The sequence below is a fragment of the Aedes aegypti genome, chromosome 3 (genome assembly GCF_002204515.2).
Source record: "Aedes aegypti strain LVP_AGWG chromosome 3, AaegL5.0 Primary Assembly, whole genome shotgun sequence".
In the NCBI taxonomy this organism is placed as follows: Eukaryota; Metazoa; Arthropoda; class Insecta; order Diptera; family Culicidae; genus Aedes; species Aedes aegypti.
In genome coordinates, this window is record NC_035109.1 from 313,878,580 (window position 1) to 313,888,814 (window position 10,235).

At 43.0% G+C, this 10,235-nt stretch overlaps 1 protein-coding gene across 2 annotated transcripts; it reads right to left on the minus strand.

Moving 5' to 3' along the window:
• Positions 1-1,209: 1,209 nt before the first annotated feature.
• Positions 1,210-3,122, minus strand: LOC5573357 (muscle M-line assembly protein unc-89). 2 transcript variants are annotated; one of them, XM_021851612.1, is made up of 3 exons: positions 3,029-3,122; positions 2,840-2,970; positions 1,210-2,770 (listed from the first exon to the last, which is right to left on the minus strand). In XM_021851612.1, exons 2-3 carry the CDS (start codon positions 2,937-2,939, stop codon positions 1,287-1,289), a joined length of 1,584 nt encoding a protein of 527 aa, XP_021707304.1. In that variant the 5' UTR covers positions 2,940-2,970; positions 3,029-3,122; the 3' UTR covers positions 1,210-1,286. The 2 variants fall into 2 exon arrangements, with proteins under 2 accessions (XP_021707304.1, XP_001660841.2); XM_001660791.2 differs by having other exon boundaries at positions 2,840-3,098.
• Positions 3,123-10,235: the final 7,113 nt, after the last annotated feature.

Genomic DNA, 10,235 nt, shown 5'->3' on the forward strand with positions numbered 1-10,235 from the left:
TATCATAGAAATTTATCAAGAAATATATTCATCAAGAATTCGAGAGATCTTTCAGTTATCCTTGTAGGTATTCATCATTATAACTCACACAAGTTTCATCAGAAATTACACTAGGTTTTTTTTTTTATAAATTCCTCGTAAATTTTTCAAAATTTCTCACAAAAAATATGATTTTTTTTAATTTTTATTTTTTTTTCGTTCGTGGTTTTTCTTAAAAAAACAGATTGAATACATGAAGGTATATAATTTACGGCAAAACGAAAAGTTACTTGTCGTAATTTTACGAGGAAGTCTTAGAATGTGCATACCTTCCATTGAACTTACTGATGGAAAATTTCTTCCTTAGTTTGAAGGACGCGATTTAAGCAATATTCCAATCAAATTCGATCTTCTGTCATCATTTTTTATTTGAAATATCGAATAATGCATAAAAATATTGACCTTATTAGGTAGTCTTCTACTGGAGTTTAAATGGAAATGTGAAATGACAAAAATTTTAATTATACAAATGTTCCAAATTCTTATTAAAATTTACAATATAAAATATTTTGGTAATATAAAAGACACAACATTTTGAAAATATTGAAAATCTACTTAAAAGGATTATTTACGTAAATATAAAATAACCTGTTTGAAAAAAATTTTAGGCGATATCTTGTAAATTTGGAAGCACAATAAAAATGTCCAAATATGGTACTCAACTAGACCTACTACCTGCAGAAGATCATATGGAATATTCCCTATCATGATTGATATTGATCGTAAAACAGTATACTAGAATTGAAATAGGCTTGCTTTTTAAGTCACTTTTTCGAAAATAGAAAGTCACTTTTTAGTCACTTATTTCTCAAATTTGGTCACTAAAATGACTTTTTTCGGTACCAATTCTTGCTACCAGCCCTGTTTATAGTGGGAAACGGAACCCAAAAATGTGCTTGAACGTTATTGGTTAGATAAGAAAGGGGTCAACATTTTACGATTTTTCAATAGTTTGTTGCCAATAATCAATAATGTCCTCCATTTGAATCGACGCGTAGATAAATTTTCGATCGATTGATGTATAAATATTGAAAATCTATCGACAAATGGCTGAGTTATTAGCGGTCAAAACCTGACCATTTTTCGTTACATGCTCAATTTTTCGTTTTTTGAAATTGTACCCCCATATGTTGCCGAAGGACGTTATCCAACGTCAAAAAAAAGATTGTATCTGAATCAAATTCAAATTCTTTATTGCTAAGTAAACGAGTTAATAAGTTATCAACGAATGGCACGTCTGGCAATGGTCAGAGTTGGGTTGGCGTAAACTCCGGATTCCAGAACCCCGGGGGAGTCTCGTGCAGCTGCGCCAATCGGCATTCGCGGCAGTTCTGGGGCAGTTTACTCCGGGCCACGTCCGTCGAGTGGCCACAATTAAGCAAATGCTGAAATTGTCTCGTACAGTCCGAACAGCGTCGTTCATTGGGGACTGCCGGGGGCATTTTCAGCAAGGGCTTTCTTAACAGATTGAAGTCCGATCTCGGTGGGATAAGTTCTTCCTTTTTAATGTCCCGCTTGGATGGTCCCATGACGTTCAGCACCGACTTCCGGGCGTCGTCTTCCTTTCGGCGTTCCTCTCGGATGGCTTTCATAAACAGATCGGTCTTGTTCGGTTGTGTTTCCTCGATCGTAATGATCTCGTCCTGTGAGGGGGGCTTCACATAGAGAACACTGCTCGTATCGGAGTCCTGTGAGTCTTTCGCCAGAACCGGGGATGGTTTGGAAGACTTCGAAGGAGATTTTTTCTGCGTGAAGGGTTCTAATTTGATGCGAGGTGCTGGCTGAACCGGATGGGCAAATTGCTTCGATCGACTCAGACCCTTTTCCGCTTCCGAGAAATAGGTTTGATCGATATCGAAGTCCTCGTCGCCAGGAGTATCCCTCGCCTTGAACTTTGGCGGGGCAATTAGCGTGGATTGCTCTTTTTTCTTGGCACTCTTCAGGAACCGTGTGCCGCTGAGCGCCGTAGTCGAAGTTGGACTGGGAACCACAAACTCCTCGAAATAGGTCTCGTCGTCGTCCGCGAAAGATTTGTTCATGCAGTCCGGGAACTTCAGCTTGGTTTGTCGCATTCGAGTTCGGTTCAACAGCGATCCATCCTTCTTCGAACTGCTGGTCGGAGTCTTTCGCATGGAAATATCCATCTTCCCGCCGCTACTGCCGGGGGTCGTCTTCTTCGCCGTCCACTTCCCTACCGGTGGCATCAAATTCTCCTGCTCCTGACCCTTCGGTTTCGGAGTGGCCAGCTTTTGGCGCATCGGAAGCATTGCAGCCTGTTTGCTCGTTTCGGGCGACGTCTCGAAGCTACTCGAAAACCGACTCAAGGACAGAATACTTTTCTTCGCCTTCTTCTTATCACTCCCCGCTACCTTACACTCGTCCACCCGGACCGGATCCTTCTTCGGTGGAGTCTTGGGGACATTCTCCAGCTGTATTTTCACCGGTGACAAAGGCTCCCTTCGGGACGGGCTTTGAGTCAGGGCAAAAAACGAATCCTCCGTGTCCGGGAAGTCTATATTCTGGTCCAGGATGGAAGCCGACACTTCCGGGTTGCTCCGGTTCCGAGGCGTTTCCTTCTTCCGGATGACCGTGGCCGACGATGGCGAATCGAAGGACTGAGCTTTCCGGCGCTTGTGTGGGGAAGGAGATGAAAGTACCTTAGGTGGCGCTTTCAGCAGATCCAGCATTTCGTTGTAGCCGGAGTTGAGGTCGGCCATAAGAGTCTGCATACCTAAAAAGATTCGAAAATGGAAACGATCAGTGTTTAAGAGCGGAAGTAATCCTCGGTTCGCATACTTACACAGAACCGTTTCGATTACGTTGTCGAACATCCGGAGGAACTTGTGGTGAATCTTCCGATGGTCTTCGCACTTCTCAATCAGGATTTCGTGGTCACACATTTTCGAACTCTCACTCACTTACTGCTTTGATCTAAATAAAAGGCATCATATATACTAAGTTTTTAAGAATAATCTGTTATTTTTTTTACTTATTTCTGAGCAAAAACTAAAAATAATCAAACCGAGCGCCAAAGATTGTTTTGTTTTGACTTTCATGACGTTTCTTGGGTTGTGGAACATATGTGGAACGTATTCAGGGGGTAAGTGGACGGATCTTTGCGTGCCCGTGAAAACTATCTTAAGAGTCCAGAGCTGTGATGTTAAAGTCACCAAAATAGCTTTGGTGAGCGAATTTGACGGATAGCGCCGACAATTTTTGTCGCATAGGATTCATCGAGTGTAGCGCGGTTGTTGCACCATGGCCAGATTCATTTCCCGAGCGCGTGCACGGAAAGAAATAACAATTGTGATTAAAAAAAAAAACAGTAGCGGAAAATCAACTCCTTCCTATAATTGTTTTTAATCCACTTCGATACCGTCAATCCGCCCCCAAACTGGATGGCGTACACTCAGCTTAACGCAATTTATAATTAAGTATTGAGTTGTATATATTAGTATATATTAGTTGTGGTGCTAGAGGACATCTTGAAAATTCAGTGAGATTCTTTCAGAAACCCTTCTGAAATTATTATATGTAGTTATTTCTTTGATCGCTCTGATTTTTCCAATAACCTCCTTGGGACTTCCTATTGGACTATCCCAGAAACCCATCTTGGGTTATTATGGAAATCCTTTCAGGATTCTGCTGTAAAATTCTGGAATTGTGCCGTAAAATTCTGGAATTCTGCCGAAAATGATTTAATGATTGCTTTCCAGTGTAATGGAATCTATTTTAAAAATCTGGGTTCGGGGATTCTCACAAAATTTCTCGGGATTTCTTCTGGAAATCCAATCGAAATTATTATTTAAATTCTGATATTTTCCTCGTAATTCTTCAGTATTTCTTCCGTGAAACTCTTTGAAAGTTCTTCAAAATCCCTTTGAGATTCTTTCCGAAAAATGTCTTAGATTATACCTATTATTCTAGAATACTCTCGGAAAGACGCCTGAGACTATAATCAAAAAAATCTATTATTTCACTTCACTTTCTTCCGTGCAAATTCTTGGGATTCTTTCGGAAATTCCTCTGGAATTCTTTTGTAAACCCAATGGAATTCTCCCAGAAATCCCTGTGGAATACTTCCGAAAATCCTGCTAAGAATCTTCCAGATGACGGGGATTTTTTTAAATCTTTATTTATGGAAATCATCCGAAAATTCCTCTGTAATTGTTTGTAAATCCTCCTTATATTCTTACAGAAATCCTTCTTATATTCTTACAGATTTATTGCTATTGATTTTATTGTTTCTGCCTGAGATAATTTTGTATATCCAGAATTATTCCGAAAATTTCTTCGTGATTCTTTAGAATTTTTTTCTAAGATTTTTTGAGAAAAAAAAACTCTGAGATTCTTCTGGAAATTCATAAGGAAGTGTTTTTGATTTTTTTCGTGATTTATCATTGATTTTCCTTGAAAATTTTCTTAAATCCTTGGCAGAATTTTCTGAAAATCCCTTTTGACTTCAAATGGAAATCCTCCAAGAAAACTACCGGACAGCCATGTTGGGCAACCCCCTGCAATGCGTGAATCCGCCCCTGCCCGACGAACAACGAGTGGGAGCTTTGTAGAGAAAAAGCACATTTTCAGTACTTTTGTATCCGTCAGTAAATAAACAAGTGAAAGAGTAGTCTCCGCGTTGATTTTCCTTTTTTACTACGGAATTCCCGTTTCCACTGCGTGTTTGGCCTTACTCTGTCCTTGGTCCGCCAACAGGTCATGGGCCCAGAGTAGGAAGCGTAAAAATCGGAACGATTGTGTTACGGAAGTCGCGGATTTTTTCGTCGCGAGTGTTTTTTCGTTGTTTGCACGCGAGCACACAACAGGAGGAGAAAATGGCGGAGCAGCGTTTCCCAATGCCAAAGCTGACGAACCACAACTATCAAGTGTGGAAATTTAAAATGGAAATGCTCCTAGTGAGGGAAGAGCTTTGGCATGTCGTGTCCGAAGCGAAGCCGGAGCCGGTGACACCGGAATGGACAAAAGCGGATACCAAGGCTCGTGCCACCATTGGTCTATGCATAGACGACAGTCAAACGAGCTTGGTACGGCGGTGTACTTCTGCAAAGGACGCTTGGAAATCCCTCAAAGACTATCACGACAAGGGATCGGAAGTGTATTTGTTGAAAAAGCTGACCCATCTCGAATTAGCGGAAGGAGGTGACATGGAGCAGCACTTGCAGGACTTCACTGAGTTGCTGCAGCGCATTGCTGACATCGGAGATGAAATTCCCAGAAAATGGCAAGTTGCGATGCTGTTGTGTTCTGTACCGGAATCATACGATGCCTTAGTGACAGCCCTCGAGCAGCGGACGGGTGACGAACTGACTCTTGAGTTCGTTAAGTCCAAACTGCTGGCAGAAGCAGAAAAACGACGAGAGCGATCGGGAGCTGCTGTTGCTGCTGGCGGCAAAGCATTGAAAGCGGAATATCATCGCACACGTAGCCGTGGCGGAGGAAAATTCGTTGCTAGTGGTAGTGTCAACAATGAAAGTCGGGTATGTTACCACTGCAAACGACCGGGTCACTTGAAAAGGAATTGTCGACAGCTACAGAAGGAATCCCTCGATGAACCAGGAAAGAAGAAGGAAGGTAACGCCACGAAGAAAGAAGAAGATCCTAAAGTGAAGCAAGTTCAAAGCGTACTGGAAGGACCAGTTGCTTGGATTGTCGGCCATGGAGAACCGTCCAGTTGGTTCGTTGACAGCGGGGCCTCCCGGCACATGACGGGGAATCGACAGTTCTTCAAGGATCTGAAGCCTACGAAGGGATTGAGTGTCACGCTGGCCGATGGTGAAAAAGCGGAGGTGGCAGGTATCGGAGCTGGTACGCTCGTTGCGGTTAACGGGCATGGAAAGGCCACCGAAGTTGCCATGGCAGATGTATTGTACGTACCCAAGCTGACAAGTGGTTTAATCTCGGTGAGTACCCTTACTAGTAAGAGTTTTCGGGTGACGTTCAATGAGCATGGCGGTGAAATTTGTAACATCGGTGGCGATGTGGTGGCTGTGGCCAGTCGCTATGGGAGTCTGTATAAGCTGTGCACACCGGAGCAAGCGTTGACTAGTGTGCAGCCATCTCATTCGTTGGAGTGTCAACACACTTGGCACCGTAGACTCGGACATCGAGATCCCGAAGCTGTCAAGGCAATTTTTGAGGATAGTCAAGCGGCCGGACCTAAATTGGTGGACTGTGGAATCAGAACGACTTGCCGTTGCTGCCTAGAGGGGAAAATGGCACGAACCCCTTTCCCGAAAGCAGTGGATCGTGGTTCGAAGGACGTATTGGACGTGGTACACACCGATATCAGTGGTCCGATGGTCAGTACTCCAAGTGGAAATAAATATTTCCTTACACTTATCGATGATTTTACTCGAATGGCGTTTGTGTTTCTTCTCCGGCAGAAATCTGATGCAGCCGGCAAGATACAAGAGTTCGTGGCGTTTTGTAAGACTCAATTCGGCAAGACGCCTCGCATTTTGCAATCCGATGGCGGAGGCGAGTATATAGGCCACGATCTGCAGAGCTTCCTGCGAAAGGAAGGGATTGTGAGTCAGTTAACAGCACCTTACTCTCCGCAACAGAATGGTGTGGCGGAGAGAAGGAATCGATATTTGAAGGAAATGGCTTTATGTATGTTGCGAGATGCTGGCCTAAATGAGAGGTTCTGGGGCGAAGCTGTACTCACGGCAGCATACATCCAAAACCGTGTACCGACGCGAACATTGGGAATGTCTCCATTCGAGAAGTGGTATCATCAGAAGCCATCCTACGATCGTTTTCGAATCTTTGGATGTGAAGCTTGGGTTCAAATTCCCGCCGAACGACGGAAGAAAATGGAGATCAAGGCTCGGAAGCTTATTTTTGTCGGGTATTCAAACCAGCATAAAGCTTACCGATTTCTAGACAAGTCAAATGACCGTATTATTATCAGCCGGGACGTCAAATTTATGGAAGACGTAACATGGGATAAGGAACCATCGACGAAAGCTGCTGAGCCGATTAAGGAGCAAGAGGAGTTTGTTGTGGAGCTAGATCCGTTGCAGCCAACTGAAGCTGAAGGCGCCGAAAATGTTTCGAACTACGAGAGTGCCGAAGACGAAGCGGATCAAGAACCAGATAGATCAACTACCGGACCCAGTGGAGTGCCTCGTCGGTCAACTAGGGGAGTAATACCTGCGAGATTGAACGATTATGTGCTAGGATTGGCAGCTGCTGACTGCGGCGGAGAACCCTCAACATTCGAAGAAGCTACGACATGCACAGAGAAGGACAAATGGCTAGAGGCGATCAACGAGGAGCACAAGTCTCTCATTACGAATGGAACATGGGAGCTTGTAGATCCCCCAGATGACTGCAACGTAATCGGTTGTAGGTGGATATTTAAAAAGAAGTTAGACGCCGCTGGTAACATCGACCGGTTTAAAGCAAGACTAGTTGCTCAGGGGTTCGGACAACGCTATGGATGGGATTACGATGATGTTTCGGCCCCTGTTGCGATGCAATCCACTCTTCGAGTATTGCTGACTATAGCTGGACATCAAAAGTTGCAGGTTGAGCACTTAGATATAAAAACCGCATATTTGTATGGAACGCTGGAGGAAGTGATTCATATGCGACAGCCACAAGGTTTTGTGGTTCCGGGCAAGGAACATCAAGTCTGCCGACTGCGCAAGAGTATGTACGGCTTAAAGCAAGCTGCTCGAGTATGGTACAATACGATGACTGCGATTTTGAAGGATTTGGGATTCGAGCCATGCCAAGGTGATACCTGCTTGTTCCGGAAACGTCTCGAGAACGGTCTATTGATGTTTCTACTATTGTATGTGGACGACATATTGATTGCGTGCAAGTATGGTGAGAGGATTAAAGAAGTGGAAGAAGCTCTTCGACGTAGACTAACAGTATCGACACTTGGTGACATTAGCTGGTTCCTAGGAATACAAATCATGAAGGATAGTGATGGATTCTACACTTTGTCGCAGGAGCACTTTATTAAGAAGATCGTAACACGATTCGGGCTGGATGGAGCAAAGGGCTCTAAATATCCTATGGACACCAACTATTTCAAGCTGAGGCTTGACAGTGAAAAGCTGAAGGATAACGCTAACTATCAGAAGCTTATCGGATGCCTGCTGTATCTTTCTACACATAGCCGCCCCGACATCACAGCATGCGTAGGCATACTGAGCCGATGTGTAAGTTGTCCTACCATCACCGATTGGACGGAAGCGAAAAGAGTTGTTCGTTACCTGATCTACTCAATTGACTATGGGCTGAGGTTGGGTACGAACAACGAACGAGAACTGTTGTTAACGGGATTCTGCGATGCCGACTGGGCAGGCGATACGGGAGACAGAAAATCGTGTAGTGGATTCCTGTACACTTTAGGAGGAGCGACTGTTTCATGGACGAGCCGTAAGCAGGGATGTGTTGCAATGTCGACGATGGAAGCAGAATATATAGCTCTTTCGGAGGCTGTGCAACAAGCGATGTGGTTGCGATCCCTATTGGAGGAAATGGATCAGAAACAAGTCAGAGCAACAGTTATTTTTGAGGACAACCGAAGCTGTCTGGACTTCGTCGCTCAAGACCATCAGAAACAGAGGTCCAAGCACATCGATACTCGACTGCACTATACGAAGGATCTGTGTGCATCTGGAAAAATCAAATTGAAATACTGTTCTACAGAAAATATGACTGCTGATATCCTCACCAAACCCTTGGGATCGCTGAAAATGAAGAAGTTCGCATTGGAGTTAGGATTAGTATCAATTCCACGTTAAGAAGGAGTGCGTCAGGGACGAATACACGAGGAGGAGTGTTGGGCAACCCCCTGCAATGCGTGAATCCGCCCCTGCCCGACGAACAACGAGTGGGAGCTTTGTAGAGAAAAAGCACATTTTCAGTACTTTTGTATCCGTCAGTAAATAAACAAGTGAAAGAGTAGTCTCCGCGTTGATTTTCCTTTTTTACTACGGAATTCCCGTTTCCACTGCGTGTTTGGCCTTACTCTGTCCTTGGTCCGCCAACAAGCCACTGGGACTTTAAAAAAAATACCTATGAGATTCTTTGATTACGGATTTCTTTTTCTGAGCATCTCTAGTGACTTTTAAATGGTTCTGGAAATTCCATTTGAAATTATTCCGTAAATCTTTCTGGAGCTCTTCTGGACATCGTAATTATTCTGGAAAATATTCATGAAATCGTCTGGATGTCTGTGACTTTTCATTGAATCTTCAGGGGTTCTTGCGAAATAACTTCTGGGATTCTTTTGGATATCACTGTAAAAAAAACATTCAAAATCCATTCGAAATTCTCCTGAGATTGTTTCAGGAATTTACGAGAATCCTTAAAATAATTCCTTTAGAAATCTCCCTGATAATATTTAAGTGATTTCTCTATGGTTCTTCTGTAAATCGACCTGGGATTCTTCCGGAAACCCTCCTTTAATTCCAAAGCAATTTCCAGAAAAATTTTCAGAAGGATATTTTTAAGAATCCTGTATATTTTTCCCTAAGAATCTCAATGTAATTAAACAAAATACCAGAACAATTTACGGTTGAATCCCACAAAAACTTCCGGTGGAATTCTTGAATGCTTATCATTCAAGCAGAATTCCAGTCGTATTTCCGGATGAATTTCGGCAGGTTTTACGGAAGAATCCCAGCAGAATTTCTTGAAAAATTCCAGTAAAATTTCTGGAAGAATATTTGAAAGATGTTTTGAAGTCCTCCAGCAGGATAACAGAAAGAAATCTGGGGGTATTGTAGAAGAATTTCCGAAAGAATCCTAGAGAGATAGTCGAAATAATAACAGTTTTCTTGAAAAATTCAGGAAACTCCCAGAGTCTAGAGGTAATTCGGGAAGAATTTCTGCAAGAATCTTTAACAGAAGCATTTGAACGATCCTCAGAAAGATTTTCGAAAGTATCCCAGAAGGCTTCCCGAAAGAATGCTAGAAAGATATCTGGAAGATTTCCTACAGGATTTTTGGAAGAGTCCCAGACAAATTTCAAGAATATGGACGTAAAAATCTCAGTGGCATTTCTAGAATAATTTCAGAAAGATTTTCGGAAGCATCCTCGAAAGTATTCTAAAGGGATTCCAAAAGCATCTCAGGTGATTTCCGGAAGAATACCAGAGGTATTCTCATAATAATCCCAGAAGTATTTCCGGAAAAAGGCCAGAGTTATTTTC